Consider the following 20,994-nt stretch of genomic DNA (forward strand, 5'->3'; position numbering starts at 1 on the left):
TTTAACTAGTGGTGTATGGCATCGTGCCTTAAGGCAAATTGCTGGAATTTCCCGTACCGTAACGAAATGTTCGAGAAATTTCAAACGTTTTCAAATATATGATTACAAATACTGTAATTTTCATTATTTTTGCTATCTTGTTATATCTGAGCAAATCAAATGTAAATCATAAATCAAAAATCAATTTATCTCCAGAAGAACATTCGTCGTGAATCGTCATTTCATTTCGAATTCAATTTCAAAAAAAAAAGTTGCCTAATTTACACAAAAGTGAAAAAGTGCTCCATAGTCACAGTCTAAACGCATTTGCAAATAATTCTGTGCGACATTTTCACTTACACTGTGCTTAGCTTGGCGGCATTTTCACATTTTTCAATAATTTTCTCACAAAATTGGAAAAGTGCTCCAGTACATAAACAGTCTAATCGCACTTGGGTAAACATTTGTACCAGAGTGGCGCTTAGACTGCGCTTAGCCTGGGTAATTTTTTCCATTTTGAATCCAAAATTACAAAAATATTTTATGGAAAATAAAAAAAGATGTAAAACTTTGTAAAGGTGCAAGTTGCATTTTGTTGAAGACATAAACTTCTAAAAATCTGAAAAATTGTTAATTAAAGTTTAGTTTACAAAATAATATAACAAGACTTGAAGGATATGGCATCGTGTCTTAAGACAAATTGCTGGAACTTCCCGTACCAAAAATTACAATATTTGCAAACTTTGATTTTTTTTGAAGACTGAAAAAATTAGGTTCTGAAATTTTTGCAAAAAATGGACTTTTTTGAAAATTGGAATTTTTTTAAGGCATTTATTTTGATCTGTGTTTCCGAAATCATTGACGAAATTTCATCATTTAATTATAAATTTAATTTTAAAACTTTAAAATTTTTTGCAAACTGAAAAAAATAGATCTTCGAGCATTTTGAAATTTTTGCAAGAGTTTTACTTTTTTGAAAATATGATTTTTTTTTACATTTAATACACAAAATTAAGAAAGTGCTCCCGTATAGTCACAGTCTAAACGCATTTGCAAATAATTCTGTGCGACATTTTCACTTGTACTGTGCTTAGCTTGGCGGCATTTTCACATTTTTCAATAGATTTCACAAAATTGAAAAAGTGCTCCAGTACGTAAACAGCCTAAACGCACTTGGGTAAACATTTGTACCAGGATGGCGCTTAGACTGTGCTTGGCCTGGGCAATTTTTTGAATTTTCAATCCAAAAGTACAAAAATATTTTATGAAAAATAAAAAAAGAGAAAATATTTTTTTATACTCAAAAGCAATTGTTGTGTCAATACGAGCAGAAAGTTTCTTAGATCATTCAAATCGGACGCTTAGTTCACTCAAAAACTGCCATTTTTTGCACATTTAGCTCTGTATCTCCAAAACCGCTGGGCCTACCTTTGCCAAAAACTAATAACCACTTTTCCCTGTCATTACGAACTGATTGTTTTTTGAATCATACAAATCCGATACTCCGTTCTCTCAAAAACTCGATTTGTATTTTCTGCACACTTTGCTCCGTATCTCCGTAACGGCTGGACCTGCCTTCGTTAAAAACTAATCAGCAAATCTCCTTATCAATAGAAATCGAATGCTTTTTAAACCATTCAAATCGGTTGATCCGTGCGCCCGAAAACGTGGACGAAAAAATGCGGACATACAAAACACACACACACATCCATTTTTTCTGAGGTATGCCAAAATGTTCAGAAACCTTCAAAACGTCGAGAAATGCAAAAATTTTCATTCTCGATTTTCGGCCCATTACTATAACTACTCTACGGGAAGTTAAAAATATTTGAAGCCCCACCAAATAAACAAAATTTAACTAAAAATTTTGTCCATTTTACATGCGGCATGCATTTAAATTTTTAAAAAAATTGGTCACATACCTGTAAATATTTTTATCAAATGTCTACTAAAATATATTGGCACATATATTTATAACTTCCCTCTGTGTGTCTAGGTAAGTATGATAACATTCTAGATCCTCCCCCCACAAAGTAATGCTCAAGGGCAAAGCGGATGTTTTAGTCGGTATTGTACCCAGGCGGTATTGAGTCTGACATACCCAGACAAAAGTCTGGAATGCGTAAAGGTATTTCCTTCGCTATACAAAAAAAACCCAGTGTGTCTGTAAAAAAAATCCTTTATCATTTTCATATTAATTGTTCTATATTCATTTAAAAACTATTTAGTAAGAAATCAATAAAGAGCTATTACAAAAATTGTGTACAAATCTATAGAAAAAATTAAAAAAAAAAATTATTATTAAAAAAAATATCTATCTTGTCTTTTTTTGTCTCAAACCATTGTGGTCAATTTCAGCATTTCAGCAGATTTTTTGTATTTATTCAGCAGCAGGTGCTGCTTCTGCAGGTTCTTCAGCTGCTGCTGCAGCAGCTACAGCTTCTCCAGAGACTTGAGCTTTTGTTACTGATTCTGCTGGGGATGTTTTACTTCTCTGAAAAAATAAAATAAAATAAAAATTAGATTATTTATTTGTGTAAGTCAGTTAGAATGGTGTCTGACTCATATGGCAGGGATCCTCGGATCGAATCTTGGTAATGACATAGAATTTAAAATGTTGAGTTAAAATTGAATAAAATTTGAATTTGTTTTAAAATTGCATGAAAGTAGGAGTAAAAAGTTTTTGAAGAATTTGAAAATTTTTTCTGCATAGTTTTATTGCCAATCAAATAACATACATTAAGTAAAACGAAAACAAGATTAGAATTGGAAATCAGATTTAAAAAAGAAGAAAATATTTATAAACCTTTAGGAATTTTGCTTCATCAAATAATTTGTTACATGGGTCATTTTGCATTAATTTCAAGAGTTCAAAAATTTTAATTTCAGTCGATATTTCGAAATTCAGTTTTGCGTCATTTACATTAAAACATCATTTTTCGCGTTTTAAATTACGTTTTTAAATTACGATTGCAAATTGATATGATATTCAAGACGTCATTATTAAAGTTGAGAAATATTGCATTTTAACAAAGACGTTGGGAATATATTTGCAAAATAATTGGAACGTGCGTCAGAGTGTTTGTTTTCAAACAATTCAAAATAATAAATAGTTTTAACTCGAATGCAAATTTTTAATGCAACAACTGTGTAAATAAATAAGGCATTATAGTAAATAAATAATATTATGTGCACAAAATTTCTTTTCGGTTCGAAAGAAACTTCTTGCTTTTTTCTGGACTTCTGATTTTTTTAATTAGTTTTCTGGATTTCTTATTAATTTTTCAACTCTTTCTTACTTCCAAGGTTTTTAAATTCTACATCAACTTTCTTTTTGTTTTCTATATTTTTTTGCTTTTTCTATAAATATTGTCTCTTCAATATTTTATTTAGATCTTTACCTTGTCTTTTTTAGTATTTTTATCATTTTTTTTAAATAAATATTTTCATTGTATCATCATTTTATTTAGATTATTTTCAAATTTTTTAACATTTTACCTTTTCTTAAAACTTTTATTTTTTTGTTAGTTTTTCAACCCTTACTTTAATTTATACTTTCATATTCACCTAATATTTTATGTTTTTTATTATTATTTAACTATCCATTGTACTTATCCCAATATATTATTTAGATTTAGAATTTTGGTCAGTTTTTAATTTTTCATCTTATATATAGATTTTCATATACTTCAATATTTTTTTCTTGATTTTCTATGTTTTTTAACATTTGCTTTATTGCCAAACTTTTGCTTTCTCGTATCAATAGTTAAATTAGATATTGTCCTTGTACTAATATTTTATCTAAAATTTGAATTTTAGTTAGTTTTCCAATTTTTATCTTTTCTTTTCATAGATTTACATATTTTTCAAAAACTTTCTGTTCTTTTATTATTTGCTTTCTTTAAAAGCATTTTACTAGAATCAAAATCAATAATTATTCGATTTTGGATTTTAGGTTTCCTAGTTTTATCATTTTTTCAACTTTTCTAAAAGGTTTTATTATTTATTTTTCTTTAATCATTCTCTTTATTTTAAATATGTTTTCAGTATGTTCAATATCTCACTGTATTTTTTTTAGATTTTTTCTATTTTTCTATATAGGCTTTAACCCTTTTATTTAATTATTTAATTTATTTAGTGAAAGCAGGAACATAGTAATATTATTTATATATATATAAAATTTAATTTCTTTACTTTTTTTCCTATTCTTATAATAATTTTCTCATTTTTATGTATTTATTCATTTATTTATTCACTTTTGATACCTGTACTATTTTTTATATTTTCATTTATTTTCAAATAATTTTTTTAAAGATTCTGAACTTTTTTACTGTTTTTAATTTTTTTGTTTACTGGAACAATTTTTCCCAATATAGTTTTTGATTTATTTTTATTAATAATGTCTTAATTTTAACTCTTTTTTAAACATTTTTTCACTTTTATCCATTTTTCGCAATTATTTTCTTTGAATTGTCACATTTTTTATACTATTGGATTATGGTTTGATCTAAAATTAAATTATATTTTCAGAACTTTTCCTCCTTTCAACATTTTTTCTAAATATTTTTAATTGATTTTCATACGTATTTATAATTTGATTTAATGCGTAATTTTTCAAAATAAACTATCACTGATTTTTTAAAATTTGTTATCAACATGAGTAATTTTATTGCCAAATTAAATTGCAAATTACTGATAATAAAATTACAAAAAAAACATTAAACGGTTATCAAACTATGATCGTACGATGTTCGAGAAAAATCATTTGCTGACGCACGAAATAAAATAAATTTATGTTTATAATTTTATAATTATTACAACATTTTAAATATTTTTTTAAAAAAAAACTGTATATTTAATTCTGCGTTGTATTTAGTAAAAATAAACGTCGATTGAAAAAATAATATGAACAAAAAAACGCGTAATATATTAATTTAATTTTCTGACTTTGAACGCAACCAAATACAATGCAATTTAATTATATTGTATTAAAAAATTTTAATATTAATTATTTAAGAAAGAAAACTTTTATAATAAACAGATAACATATTTTTATAAAAAAGCCAATTTCATATTTTAGAAAATATTAGGGGTGAATCTAGCTTTTGTTTAGCACACTTGTAAAGAAAAATATGATAATTTTAATTCTTACATAGTCTATTACTTTAGTCTTAAATATATCATTTAGACATTGCTTTTTGTTTTTGAAATAATATTAATATTAATACTAAAAAAATTGTGTCACAGTTCGCACCCAATAATAACATAATTTTTAATTACTAAAATTGAGACTTGGTTTAAATGAACACACTCCAAGAACTATTTTTTCTTTTTTTCTGATATTGATGAAAGTTTGAACAGTTTTAAATGTTTAAGTTAAAAATTGTTTATTGAAGCTTTGAATTTTCTTTATTTATGTATTATGTTTAATTCTAATTTACTGCTAAATATTTTAAATAAATACTTTTATAAATATTTGTTTATTATTTTTTTCTAAATTTATTACTTACCTTGGGAGATACAGCCGGTGCAATCTCTTGTTCCGGAGCTGAAACAAATAAAACATTCCATCAATTTTTTCCGCTAAAGAATTTCGCAAAAAAATCAAAAGTTATCGAATATTTATATTAAATTCAAAGAAATGTATGCCACGAACAAAATAATTTATCAGCGGGGGTCCATTGATAAGACGAAGACGTTTAACATTTGATCTTCTTATAAATAAACATATAATTCTGCCTGGGTCATCATGGTTGAACAATTTCAATAGCAAAACAGATTGTTGTAAACTCTTATTGCAATTAATAAGTAGTATGCAAATTATAAAATTATAATTGAGAAATAAATTTAAAATTTTGTTGCTAGGGCTCCGCCAATAACTGTCTCGATAAAAAATCCACTTTGGTCAATGCAACAATTCATCGAAATTGTTAAATTAGATATAAAATAGTTTGAGTACGTTTCATAATTTAGTCTATAATATTTTTGTAAATACATATGCATATCTATATAGTGTTTATATTTAATAATATCTGATAATTATTATTTTTATCAAACCCATCCATATGTTGCAAAAGCAAAAGCATCGACTTGGTAAATATTGTCGTTCTACATGGATAAAGTTGATATAGAAGTTCTGAGAAAATATTTAAAAATAAGTTGTCCTTAAATCTATTTTGAATTTACAATTTCAAATATTGTAGTTAATTTCAACGCAGTTGATTAAAATATATTCCAATGTTATGTTATAAATAAAGTAAACATTCTTCTTGTTATTTTTTCTTTTTTGTATTACCTTCAATACAAGAAATAAGAAGTAAGAGTTTCCAGATTTATTTTTTAGCATTTATGAAAAAGAGTTATATGCAGAAGGATGTAGGATCAAGCAAATAAAATAATTAAAAACAATAAATAATAATAATAAATAAATAGTTGGTATATCCAGGTATGAGAGCACAACAAATCAAATATCCTTACTCTACCTTGTTTATTATTACTATAACTATTTTTTACCATTGTTCTTGTTTTTGCATACATAAATTGATGGCATTGTATTAATTATTAATTTATTCGATTATTATTATTTACCTTCTTGTACAGCAGACATTTTAGGGCTGGCGCCCTTCTGAGAACTTGCAGGTGAAACTTTTTTGTTGGCACTTCCAGTAGATGATCTCTTCTTATCAGATTCTAATTTGGTTTTGGATGCAGATTTTGGTGACACGTTACCAGATTTCTTAGTTAATGATCCTACATTATAATAATAATTTTAATAAAAATTAAGAACATTTAATCATTTATGTAATTAATTACTAAAGCTTTGATACATCTACAATGCAGACTCTGCATGAACAAAAATTTACCAGAATATCTAATTAATAAGTTAAAGAATAACTGAACGTCTTAACATTGTAGAAATGTTGAAAAAATTATTAAAAAAAATTTGGAATGACCCATAAGTAGGTTCCAAATTGGTTATCCATGAAGACGTCAAAAAAGAGGATAATACAAAAGAAACGAATCTTGGTTGTCCACCATATGCTTCCATTACGCCCTCATTTAAAAATTATGTAAAGAAAATTAGATTTGTAAATCAGACGGGAAACATGTTTTTTATATGTAATAAACCATATAAAACTGTTCTCCCATGAATTTTTCAAATTTTCCATAATTTGAAATTTGTCCGGTTCATCTAAAAACAAAGTTTGAATATTGCGCCACGATTTTTTACCCCTTTGGACACGATTTATTTCTACTGGAGACTTTTAATAAAATTTACTAAATAGTGAAAATTATTTATGAAAGTATTTTAAATATTTAACTCTAATTATTACCTTGGCTTGTTCTGGGTGATCCTCCAGGTTTCTTGTTGACATCGACATCAATACTATGTCTTGTTGGTTTTGGAGGTTCTGGAGGTGCCTGTGGCGGCACTTCTTCTCGAGATTTGTAGAACTAGAGTAAAATTATTTTTTTATTATACAATTTGTTAAAACACCGTGTTTGTATAATATCAAATATAAAACACACCTTATAATTTCAAAATTTGCTTTATTTTTCTTTGCAACTTAGGTACATATAAAAAGTAAAGCAAAGATCGAAATGAAAATAAATCATTTGGCTTCAAACGATTCAGAATGACAAGAAACGTCAAAAAATAAAAAATTTCAGTTTTCTGGTGCTAATAAACTTTCTCGTAATTATTGTACGAATTTTCGTTTTTTCAAAAAAATATTTATTTATTCGTCTACATTAATTTGGTCCCCTTCAAAGTAGTCCCCCCCAGATATAATACACTTATGCCAGCGTTTTTTCCAATTTTCGAAGCACCCTTGATATTCACTTTTTGATATGTCCTTGAGCACTCTCAGCGATTCGGCCTTTATTTCTTCAATCGAGGAAAACCGCCGTCCTTTCATGGGTCTCTTCAACTTTGGGAATAGGAAAAAGTCACACGGAGCCATATCTGGTGAATTTTTGCACTTTGCAACACTTTGTTTCATTTTTTACGCAAAATTTAATACAAATTCTTTGACTTTTCAATTCTTCCATTGTAAAAATCGCCGAGCTCAGAAAAACACGTCGAACCTTAGCGACTACCGCAGACAAAGTAAACAGTGAATATAGCTGAAAATTTCATCATACTTTAGGGGCATGTATACCAACACAATAAAAAAAAAATTTGACAATCAGACACTCCAGACCCGCGAAATTTAATTATTAGTAATTCCGGGTACTTTTTGAACAGACCTCGTATAGCTATTAACTTTTCTAATTAACAAATTCAGATTCATACATAATCTTATTATATATAAAATTATTCTGTAATAATGTATGTAAATATACTCTTCCTAAACGATTATTCGGGTTTTGATAAATCTTTCTGAAGTTTGTTAAGGAAAATTTCAAGGATGTAAATGATTATAAAAATATAGTAATGTTGTAGAAATATTGCTATATTTATATAGTATATTTTTATATAGCTAACATTTTTAATTGACAAATTCAGATTTATATTTATCTTATATATACAATTCTTCTCTAATAATGTATGTGAAGTTACTGCTCCCAAACGATTATTCGGGTTTTGATAAATCTTTCTGAGGTTTGTTAAGGAGATTTTTTAGAATGCATGTGATTATAAAAATATAGTTAGATTGTAGAAATAATTGAAAAAAAAATTCAAGAAACGACATGTCATTGTTTGACATTAAAAACAATTTGACAAATGAGAACTGTCATTTGCGAGAAATTTCAAATCACTTGAATTGATGAGCCTAGTCAATATCAGAGTATAATATATTCATGCTTATGAATTAGAAAAATGTAATGTCTACATTATTATTACCCAAATGCAGCTTTGATGTGCCAGAAATTAAAATAATATAAGATACAGTATATGTTTGGCAGATGAAATTATATACTTCAATTTGATAATTTTTTTTTAACTAATGTAGTCGTGTACAAAAAAAATTTTACTTATTCAAAAAATTATATAGAAATTTCATTGTGTCAAAAATTCATATGTTTGGTATTGGATACGGAATATTTACTCCAGTAAATGAAGCGTTTTGGATCTGAATTTTTTTACTGTGCTCCAATTTGCTTAAAATTTTGGAATTAAGTTCATCTTACTCGCAAGTTCAAAAGTGAGAATAATTGAGAATTCTTTACCACTTCCCGGGGGATGACATTTCTTCTCAGTGGTGTAATTTTATTTTTTTCAAAATAACGTCGGATATCGATAGAAATACAGGTAAATACAGAAAAATTGAAACTTTTAAATTGTAGACATGGTTACAGGGCAACGTCTGTAGGGTCATCTAGTATATATATATATATATATATATATATATATATATAATATATATATATATATATATATATATATATATATATATATATATATATATATATATATAGTAAATAAAGCAAATTATTAAAGTAAACTATTTTTATTAATATGTTAGTTCAAACTAAATAAGGTTTTGTTAACTTCGTTCGTCTCTATTAACACACGTCATCTCCAAGTACTAGTTTATTGTCTCTAAATACACTCTCTACAATATTCATCTATATACGTCGCTATTGCTATTTACGTCAACATTTTATTTTATATTTTTTTACAAAGTGAAATTTCTAAATAATATTTGTTAATCAAAAATTTAAATAAGTAATAGTTCATATTATATATAGACGGTGACTCAATTGGAGTAAAACAAAACTGATTTAAAATTCAAGGTGAAGAGGTTACGAACAAAAGAACAAAAGTGTTAAATTATCAACTTACAGTCTATATTTATCGTGATATTTAATTTTTATAATGTATTAACTAAATTATTACAATATTCACAAAGGCACAACTTAAATAAATCTTGCCAATTCTATTTAGATTACTAATTTTAAGAAAAGTATGAAAATAATAAAAATATTAAAATATTCACTACCATTTTTATTTGATGTACTTGAATGAACAACCACTATGTTGCCTTTATTGTTTTTTTTATTTGGATATTTGTTTTATGTGCCTTAAATAGAAACATTAGGTAAAACTCAATATTTGTACTTGAGACAAATAAAGCAAAATTCCAAAATAAAAAAAATGTATGTGTTATCAGAGAGAAAACAGAAAGTTGTACTAATGATAAATTAGTTATTGGACGTTTGTGCATTTTGCAGGTTATATTTTATGTGCAAAACTCCTGATCACATAGGAAAAATATAACCTTTTAGCTATTTAATACTACCAACTCATACGAATATAGATCCGTAATATAACATTACATATAAAACATTTCTATTTTATCAAAAATTGGCTTCTAAATTACCTTGCCATCAGATCCTCGGATGGTACCTTCAGTTAGTTGTATTGCTTCAGGTCCCCATTGGTTCAAGAAGTGGCCCATTCTGGTGACACGTTGTTGAGGTGTCGTCACTGTGTGGCTACCGCCACAGTATCGATTACATAAGTGATTCATCCTAAAAATAAAAAAATAACATTATTTTTCAAAATAAATAATTATAATGCAAAATTACACTTATTTCATTCTAAGTTTTGCTATAAGTGTATTAGTTGTCTTCGGTTGCGTGTAATGACGTATATGGCAGCAGTTTGGGCATAACGAAGCGTATTGTAAAATTGTAGGTACTGATTTATTACTTTTATAATTAAAAAAAGCGGAATGATGAACTAATAGATTTTCGACAGTGTTGTGACTGGTAGTACAATGAGAGATAACATTAAGAGAACATAGTTTGTCAAAATAAAATATGTGCACCCAGAAAACCATATCTTTAACCACAGGAGACTTTGAATAATTGGTCCATAAATGTTATCCTTTATGTATTTTCTACTCTACTAATTCATTTATCTAACTTGGCAAGTTCCTCATCCTTGCTCCTGTCATAGGCCTTCTTCAGCCTCCTGTCCTCCTTGATGGCGCTCTCAAAGTGATACATATTCCTGCCAGGTAATTGCCTTTGCTGTTTCCTGACAGCGTCCAGCTCGTATGTCAGGTATGGTTTCATGGACATATTAGGAGGCAATGAATCCTGGACAGGCATAGAAGGCGCAGGTTCATCTGTTCTCATCACCACGTCTTTGTCGCAGGATATGCAGTTTACATTCCTAAAAAAATTTAAAAAAATTGTAATAGAAACAAATATTTTTGAACATCTATCAGAACATAATAATAGATCTAAAGATTGCTATGCTTAAACTTTTTTTGGTTTGGTCATATTTGGTCCTATATAATTATATGTACAGTAACTAAACCCTGTTAAGACGATTTCGCAAAAATTTGATAAAAAATGCGTCTTATGCGAGAGAGAGCATAGTGCCGATTGAGGACATTGTGCAAAAAATCGTATAAGGCATGATCGTCTTAACGGGGTTTTACCACTATATGCAAATCAAACTTCAGATGGTAAGTTATTCCTTGAAAATTGATTAGTATTTAAATAGTTAATATAAATTAAAATAATTATCACTAAAGCTCGGTGCAAATGACGCCAGTATTTCTTGTAACATATTTTCTGTCTAGCTTTAATCGTAAGGTGAGGGTATTTAAACCTAAAATATGATTTTAGCATTTAATAGTTTTTATTATGGTCATCCTATTTATATTTGATATATTTTATTATTTTATTTAAACTAATATTGATATTATTAACATCCCGTAGGGTAGTTATAGTAATAGGTCGAGAATCAAAAATGAAAATTTTTGCATTTCTCGACGTTTCGAAGGTTTCTGAACACTTTGGCATACCTCAGAAAAAATGGATATGTGTGTGTGTGTTTTGTATGTCCGCATTTTTTCGTCTACGTCAGCGCACGTATCAACCGATTCGAATGATTCAAAAAACATTCGATTATCATTATTAGGGAGATGTGCTGATTAGTTTTTGGTAAAGGCAGGTCCAGCCGTTACGGAGATACGGAGCAAAGAGTGCAGAGAACACAAATCGAGTTTTTGAAAGAACGGAGTATTGGATTTGTATGACCTAAAAAGCATTCAATTAGTAATGATTGGGAGAAGTAGTGATTAAAAATTGGCAAAGGCAAGTCCAGCGGTTTCGGAGATACAAAGCTAAATGTGCAAAAAATGGCAGTTTTTGAGTGAACTGAGCGTCCGATTTGAATGATTCAAAGAACTTTCTGCTTGTTTCAACAAAATAATTGCTTTTGGAAAAAAAAATTGTTTCTAATTTTTTTTCCAAAAAATATTTTTGTAATTTTGGATTAAAAATTCAAAAAATGACCCAGGCTAAGCACAGTCTAAGCGCCACTCTAGTACAAATGTTTACCCAAGTGCGTTTAGACTGTTTATGTACCTGGTTCACTTTTCCAATTTTGTGAAAAACAACTATTGAAAAATGTGAAAATGCCGCCAAGCTAAGCACAGTATAAGCAAAAATGTCGCACAGAATTATTTGCAAATGCGTTTAGACTGTGACTATACGGGAGCACTTTTTCAATTATGTGTAAATTAGGCAACTAAACTATTTTTTTTGAAATTGAATTCAAAATGAAATGACGATTGTTAATGTTCTGAAGATAATAAATTGATTTATGATTTACATTTGATTTGCTCAGATATAACAAACAAGATAGCAAAAATAATGAAAGTTACAGTATTTGTAATAATATATTTGAAAACGTTTAAAGCTTTTCAAATATTTCATTACGGTACGGGAAGTTCCAGCAATTTGCCTTAAGGCACGATGCCATACACCACTAGTTGATATATTTTATTAATACATTTAAACTAATATTTATATTATATTTTTGCAGTAATCCGCGTACTGACTTCTAAATTTTTTACTGCTTGATATCAATTTGGCTTTAGTGGGTATCAAATTAGAATCCTGTTATTGCAAGCTCAAAACAAAATGATTATATTATTAAGATGCTAAAAGTAAATTCAGATATAGCAACTTCCTTGATGTGTTTGTAAATAATTTTAAACAAATTTGCTTAACACATTAACTGCCAATCTAGTGTAACTTATACTTCCCCTTGTGCTAAACTTTTTTATTCGTTTAAAATAAAATAAAATCATTTCAAGGCATGTTAGTTGTAAATTAAAAAAAATGTAAAAAAGAGCAAAGCAGTCAAATGCATGTATGAATGTGTTAAACTATTCCAATATTACATAATGTTTTTATAAGTACCAATATAGTCTTTAAGTTATTTTGCAAATCGTCCAATCATCATATTTAGACTTTTTTAAACTAATTGCGAATTTTCTAGATAAATTATATAAATTAGCTGATGAAATATTTTAATAACACTAGATAACATAAATCAACGACTTTTATTTCGAACGAGTTTTCAATGTATGCAATTAGTTTTATCTGAAATTACATTTTTATAGTAAAATAGATAAAATATTACACATTGCAACATATTTTAATTTAAAAAAAAACATAAACAATTTTTGGAATTAGGAATAAAAACAAATTAAAAAACAAAACAATTGAGATGAGTGTTTATACTAAACAAAAATTATATTCAATTGATGAATTCTGATTTTTATATTAATAAGACTTTCAAACGTTTAATGCCCCAGTTTGATTCATCACGAGAATGTATCAAACCACAAAATAAAGTTTATAAAAAAGAAATCTATTGCCAAAAATAATAGATGACTTAAAAAATAAAAAAAATCATAGACAAACTTTTAATGGTATATAGATGAAGGGCTTAGCTCAGTCAGTAGCATGCCCGGTTCACACGCCAAGAATACTCGGTTCGAGTCCTGGCACTGACACAAAATTGTCACTTTAATTGAAATTAAGTAAATTTTGAGTTGTTTGAATTTGAAGCGGGAATAGTTCAGTCAGTAACATGCCCGACTCTGACGTCAGAAATATTTGGGTCGAGTCCTGGCACTGACATAAAATTGTCATTTAATTTAGTTTTATTTTTAAAGTTTATATAAAAAAAACAAAAATAAAACATTGTTTTGTGATAAAACAAGTCAGCAAAATTGTAAAAAATAAAAAAAATCATCGCGTAAGTTTCGATACTGTATGTGTTTTGTAATGAAACAAGTTATCAAAATTGTAAAAAATAGATTTAAAAAAATGTAACTATTTATTTTGTACGTTTCGACACTGTATGTGTGCCATTACCAAGAATCAGGAAAAAACACCCAAAAATGAAACATAGTTTTGTGATGAAATAAAAAAGCAAAACTTGGACATGAAAATAAATTTAAAATATTAGATTATTAATAATTTTAATAACAAAGTTAAGATTAATAAAATTTTGGGTTTCGTGATATTATTATTATTATTTTTAGATTAAAAATAGGTCTAAAATGTAGATGCGGCTTTTAATTATATTATTTGTGTATATATTTTCTACAAAAAATAATTTTTGTGTGTTTTTTTTCTGGCATAAATTTGTTCAATGATGACACACATACAGTATCGAAACGTATAAAAATAATTGTTCAAATATTTATTGTTCATTTTTATACCGAGAGTTTGGCTAAGATATAAATATTTAAGTGCATGTAGGAGATGTATATAAAGATGTAAACGTAAAAAATATACGAAAATTATATAAATATTTTGTGTATAATTTTAAAGTTATGCAGTCTTTTAACAAAATAATTTTTATGTGTATAAAAAATTAAATAACCGAGAATTTTGTTAAAATAAAGTGTCAACCCATCTGACCTAAAAAAATTCTAAAATTAAATAAGAAGGTAAATTCTTTTTTACCTTCTTTTTTTAAATGAAGCTAAAGGTATCATGATTTTAAGAAAGTTCATTATAGATCATATGCAAATTGATAACTGCAATCAGCACATAATAAAACAATTATCAGAATTGTACGGAAATAGTCATAATAATCTTTAAATTTGACATAAATCATTCGGATGCATATGGCCAATAATATGATTGTCAATGTCGTGTCGTATCTTTGGAGAGAATGTCAAGATCAAAGTCTGAGGTCAATTTTGTATCGGAATCTGTCCATTGTAAAATTTAAAATAAAATCAAATTAGAGACAATTGCATTAAAGACCAATAATATATTTGTAAAAAATTGAGTTATAGGAAGTAAATACCTCAAAAGTTTGATTTTCGTTCCAGCAGCTTCCGAGTCCTTCTTGAGCGATGCCAAGGCTTTAAGGCGATCCTGAAGAGCCTTTAATTTATTATTGACAAAATCTTTGAGAGGCGAGATTTCAATTTTGTCCAGCTTGTTTTCAATTTCCTTCTGGACATCGTCCAGAGCTTGTTGCCATAAAGTTTCCTGGACAAAAATCAAATTTATATAAATCACCAAGATAACTTATATAAGACTAATTCTTTCTAAACAAAAACAAATGATTGCACACCTACAGTGCCGAAACGTACAAGATAAATAGTCCAAGTTTATTTTATTCATTTTTATTTTTTCCAATTTTGCTTAACTGTCTTATCACAAAATTATGATTTCATTTTTGAGTTTTTTCTGGTATAAAATTATTTAATGATGGCATACGTACAGTGTCGAAACGTACAAAATGAATAGTTCAATTTTTAATTAATTTTTATTTTGTACAGTTTTGCTTACTTGTTTCATTACAAAACTCTATTATTTTGTAAGTTTTTTCCTAGTATAAACTTTCTTGATGATGGCACACATACAGTGCCGAAACGTCCAAAACAAATACTTCCATTTTTTTATTAAATTTAAGTTTTTACAGTTTTGCTTACATGTTTCATTACAAAACTGTTTTATTTTGTGTGTTTCTTTCTGGTATAAACTTTCTTGATGATGGCACGCATACAGTGTCGAAACGTACAAAATAAATAGCTCAATTTTTTGATTAATTTTCATTTTTTACACTTACGCTTACTTATTTCATTACAAAACAATGTTTTATTTTCTTGTGTTTTTTCTCCTGATATAAAATTTCTTAATGATGGCACACATAGAGTGTCGAAACGTATAGAATAAATTCTTTAATTTTTTTATTAATGTTTATTTTTACAGTTATGCTTAATTGTTTTATTGCAAAATTATTTTATTTATATTTATGTGTTCGGTCCCTGATATAATCTTTCTTGATAATGAGACATATACAGTGTCGAAACGTACAGAATTAATAATTCAAATATTTATCCGTATATTTTAATTTCAATATGTATATTATCATAAATTAGAGGACAATCTAATTCTGTTCTGTCTCAAATCAACAATTCAATGTCAGTGCCAAGACTCGAACCGAGTATCCATGGCGTGTGAGTCGGGCCTGCTACTGACTGAGCTACGCTCGCTACCTATGTATAATAAACTTTTCAAATTTTGTTTTCATTCTTATTAATTTTTATTAAGTAAAGTTATTTTTTGCAATAGATTTATTTTTTTATAAAATTTTGATATTTGTTATGTCCACTGATGATGAATCAAACTGAGAGTCGAAACGTTTTGAAGTCTTTGCTAGAAAAATTTGATATCATGAATTGAATATAATTTTTGTTTAGTATACACCCTTGATTGGTCTTTTTTTTAATTTGTTTATATTCCTAATTCCAAAAATTGTTTATAATTTTATTTATGAAAAAAACTGATTTTACTTGAAAAAATACTCGATTATTCGAAACTCAACTCGAAAACTTTGAAAAAAATTAGATTTTTTAAATTTTCGAAAAAATGTTGCCTTTTTTGAAAAAATTAATTTTTTTATCATTCGATTTTTTTATATTTTAATTTTTTTAGAAAAGTTTTTTTATGCATAGCTGATATGAAGTCGAAAAATCAAAGCGCGAAAGTGCCGCGTAGACGTCTAAGATGTAACATTGGTACAGAACCCATATAAATGTACACAAAACTTGTACTTATTATTATAATCTTTATAAAATTTCTGATAATACGATGTACATATGTCTAATGTTCACATGCACACACACAAACATCCACTTTTTCTAAATAAGATATGCCAAAATGTTCAGAAATCTCTGAAACGTAAAGATATGCAAAACATTTCATTTTTTATTTATTTGCGATTACTATAACTATATGGAACCTATGGAATGTTAAAAATATCTAAAATTATAGAAATAAAAAGGTCCACAAGCATTGTCTCAAGAACAAGTAAAGTATGGAATTTTTGAGAGATACTATTTTAAAGTAGAGGGCAAAAGATGTGTAACCACAAATTAAATGACATCGCTATCACGAGATAAACGACCACATTGTCGGTTTTTCAAAAAAATTAATTTTTTGTGGTTACTTTTTTTTAGTTTGAGCACTGTTGTTTAGTTCACGGTATCTAAAGATAATTTTAAAGAAAACATATTATCTAATTTATATTTCTATCTATTTATCTTACTCACTATACTCACTCATTTTAGTAATTTTACTATACTAATTGTAGTAGATTTACGCTCTTTGTAGTAAATTTACTACACTCATTGAAGTAATTTTACTATACTCACTCATTGTAGTAATTTTCATATACTCTACTATACACTACTCTCATTGTTTTAATTTGACTATATTCAACAAACTCACTCATTGTAGTAACTTCACTATACTCATTGTAGTAGATTTACGCTCTTTGTAGTAAATTTACTACGCTCATTGAAGTAATTTTACTATACTCACTCATTGTAGTAATTTTCATATACTCTACTATACACTACACTCATTGTTTTAATTTTACTATAATCAACAAATTCACTCATTGTAGTAACTTTACTATACTCATTGTAGTAGATTTACGCTCTTTGTAGTAAATTTACTACACTCATTGAAGTAATTTTACTATACTCACTCATTGTAGTAATTTTCATATACTCTACTATACACTACTCTCATTGTTTTAATTTGACTATATTCAACAAACTCACTCATTGTAGTAACTTCACTATACTAATTGTAGTAGATTTACGCTCTTTGTAGTAAATTTACTACGCTCATTGTAGTAATTTTACTATACTCACTCATTGTAGTAATTTTCATATACTCTACTATACACTACTCTCATTGTTTTAATTTGACTATATTCAACAAACTCACTCATTGTAGTAACTTCACTATACTCATTGTAGTAGATTTACGCTCTTTGTAGTAAATTTACTACGCTCATTGAAGTAATTTTACTATACTCACCCATTGTAGTAATTTTCATATACTCTACTATACACTACTCTCATTGTTTTAATTTGACTATATTCAACAAATTCACTCATTGTGGTAACTTTACTATACTCATTGTAGTAGATTTACGCTCTTTGTAGTAAATTTACTACGCTCATTGAAGTAATTTTACTATACTCACTCATTGTAGTAATTTTCATATATTCTACTATACACTACTCTCATTGTTTTAATTTTACTATATTCAACAAATTCACTCATTGTGGTAACTTTACTATACTCATTGTAGTAATTTACGCTCTTTGTAGTAAATTTACTACACTCATTGAAGTAATTTTACTATACTCACTCATTGAAGTAATTTTCATATATTTATCTTACTTGCTGAGTGAGTTTAGACAATGCTTCTTCCAATCCTCTTGACAAGTCATCACAGGCAGCATCAAATTGATCATGGGAAACTTTTCTGTTAACCAGATGATGATCAGCCTTATCAGCCAAGGCGTCTTCCAAATCTTCCTTGTCAGCTTTACAAGTTTTGAGGAACTCGATTTGCTCCAGAAGGGCCTGAAATAAAATTTACTAGTTAATTTCAATACTTGGTTAGTAGAGGAAAAGTGTATATTTACATTGATGTGCTGTTGGCGTTGTTCTCGGTCGTCCATAAGGGCTGTTGCAGTTGAGTTGATGTTCTCCATATCACTTTGCAAGATTTGTATCTTTTCGTATAACTCACCAAGACCTAAAATGAACAATCAATAAATCATCTTATATATAAAAATGAATCGCAAAATGTGTTGGTGAGCGCATAACTCAACAACACATGAACCAATTTGGTCAATTATTTTTTTAAAATGTTAGTTAAAGTCCAATGATGGTTCTTACGGCGAGAAAAAAACGAATAACTACTGGAAAAACCCTGAAAACAGCCGCTTTTCTTTTTCTCATACAAACGTTTTCTAACTAAAACGTAGAATCAATTTAAGCTTTATTGCTATTATATAGAGTTCATATCAAATGATAAGTGCTCACTGTAAACTCCTTCTAAACTATTATTCGGATTTTGATAGATCTTTCTGAAGTTTGTTGAAAAAAATTTGTAGGTTGTATGTGATTACAAAGTACTCGGATGTATGTGCAATATTGTAGAAATAAATAGAAAAAATTATAAAAAACGACATGTCATTGTTTGCATTAAAAACAAATGAAAACTATCATCTGCCAAAAATTTCAATTTACTTATGAAGCTAGACAATGTTAGAATATTTATAATAAATTTATGATTATGAATAAGAAAAATGAAATGTCTACATTATTATTGCCAAAAAGCTGCTGAGATGTGCTAGAAATTAAAATGATATAAAATTCAATATATGTATGGCAGATTAAATAATACACATATGAACAGGATATGACAAATTAATTCATTTAAAATATAAAATTAAGTATTAATCAGGGCCGGTCCCACCTTAAATGCGATGCATGCAAAAAATACGAGCGCACGCCTTAAGGGGCGCCAACACAAGATTCGGATATTAAATTTTTAGTATAGTTTTTTTTTTCAATGTATAATTTCTTTGCATCTTTTACTAATCTTTGCACAATATTTTTAAAATACGTTAAAAATTTCACTTTAAAGCAAGAAATGGGAAAGTAAAGCTGAATACATACAATTCGGCCCTCACGATATCGATTAGTAAAAGTTTAAGATGCAATTTTGGATATCTTAAATAATATAAAATTAAATGAATTTGATCCAACATGAAGTACCAGTGTTATGGTTATGTTATACCGTTTAAAAGACTTCAATTTCCAATATAGTTTTGGGAATTGAGACTCATCATTTTATTTAAAGCAGTTCTACATTTAACATCGCTCATATTGTAGATGTGTACGCATTTTGGCATGAAGAGTAATTTAAAAAACAATAATTATTATTTTTAGGTAAACGGTAAATATTAGTATATTATATTAAAAATTGTAGACATGGGTACAGGACAACGTATGTCGGGTCATCTAGTAGTTAAATAAAATTACAAAATTATATCTTTCATTTCCCTTACCGGTAAATTCTTGGCCAAGTTGGTTATCACCAATGGGCAATCCTGCAGAGTTGATCCTTTCCAAAATCGCGCCCAATTCTTTCTCCAAATCTGCCATTTGTTTTTGGAATCCTGTCATTTGCTTATTGAATGATGTATCCATACCAGACATCATTCCGGAGTATTTATTCAACTTTTCTTCTAGAGCTGCCAGTCTGTCTGCTCCTGGTAGATCTTGCCCTGGGATAAAAAAAAAGTTGGTAAAAATAATTCAAATTGAAACCTTATTATATTCGGGTATCGTAAACTAAACAACAGTGCTCAAAGTAAAAAAAAATATAAAAATGAAAAAATACTTCTGTTGAAAAATATGGACAATGTTATATCTAATAGAATGTAAATAAATCTAAAATTTAAAAAATAAACAATAAGAAAAAACAAAATACAGAAACTTTATCATATGTATATGGCGAGGGTAGCTCAGTCAGTACTTATTACATTAATAATAATCATAAGAACAATAATTATTGCTCGGGATAAACGTTTATAATCAACTATATATAGTATTGAAGTATAACTTAATAACTTATAATATATATAGTTATTGAAGTATAACTTCTTTAGGTGCGACTAGAGTGTAAATCCGTGCAAATGCAACGGAAGTGCGTTACGGCAGATAAGATAAGTCGAGTGCCAATGATTCTTCATTCACTCTCGATGATATCATTTCTTTACAAGTCGATTGTGAATAGTCGTCGTGTATGTGAATAGAGATCTGTCGTTGTATGCGTACCGGAATCAACGTTATATGCGTACCGATATCAACAAGAAAATCGGCATAGATAAATAAACATTTTGAAGTTGCATC

At 27.7% G+C, this 20,994-nt stretch overlaps 1 protein-coding gene across 1 annotated transcript in view; it reads right to left on the reverse strand.

Annotated features, from left to right (window-relative positions):
• Positions 1-2,359: 2,359 nt before the first annotated feature.
• LOC113388404 overlaps positions 2,360-20,994 on the reverse strand; it is a 29,325-nt gene continuing 10,690 nt past the window's right edge. Inside the window, exons 11-20 of the mRNA XM_026625786.1 lie at positions 20,148-20,366; positions 18,714-18,826; positions 18,466-18,651; positions 15,062-15,249; positions 10,856-11,107; positions 10,308-10,458; positions 7,314-7,434; positions 6,568-6,729; positions 5,490-5,527; positions 2,360-2,473 (exon numbers count right to left, since the gene is read on the reverse strand). Of these exons, the coding sequence (XP_026481571.1) occupies positions 2,360-2,473; positions 5,490-5,527; positions 6,568-6,729; positions 7,314-7,434; positions 10,308-10,458; positions 10,856-11,107; positions 15,062-15,249; positions 18,466-18,651; positions 18,714-18,826; positions 20,148-20,366 (1,544 nt within the window). The remainder of the gene's footprint in view (positions 2,474-5,489; positions 5,528-6,567; positions 6,730-7,313; positions 7,435-10,307; positions 10,459-10,855; positions 11,108-15,061; positions 15,250-18,465; positions 18,652-18,713; positions 18,827-20,147; positions 20,367-20,994) is intronic.

The sequence above is a fragment of the Ctenocephalides felis genome, unplaced genomic scaffold (assembly GCF_003426905.1).
Source record: "Ctenocephalides felis isolate EL2017-DRISC unplaced genomic scaffold, ASM342690v1 CF-g0.4_SCAFFOLD_03572, whole genome shotgun sequence".
Taxonomy (NCBI): Eukaryota; Metazoa; Arthropoda; class Insecta; order Siphonaptera; family Pulicidae; genus Ctenocephalides; species Ctenocephalides felis.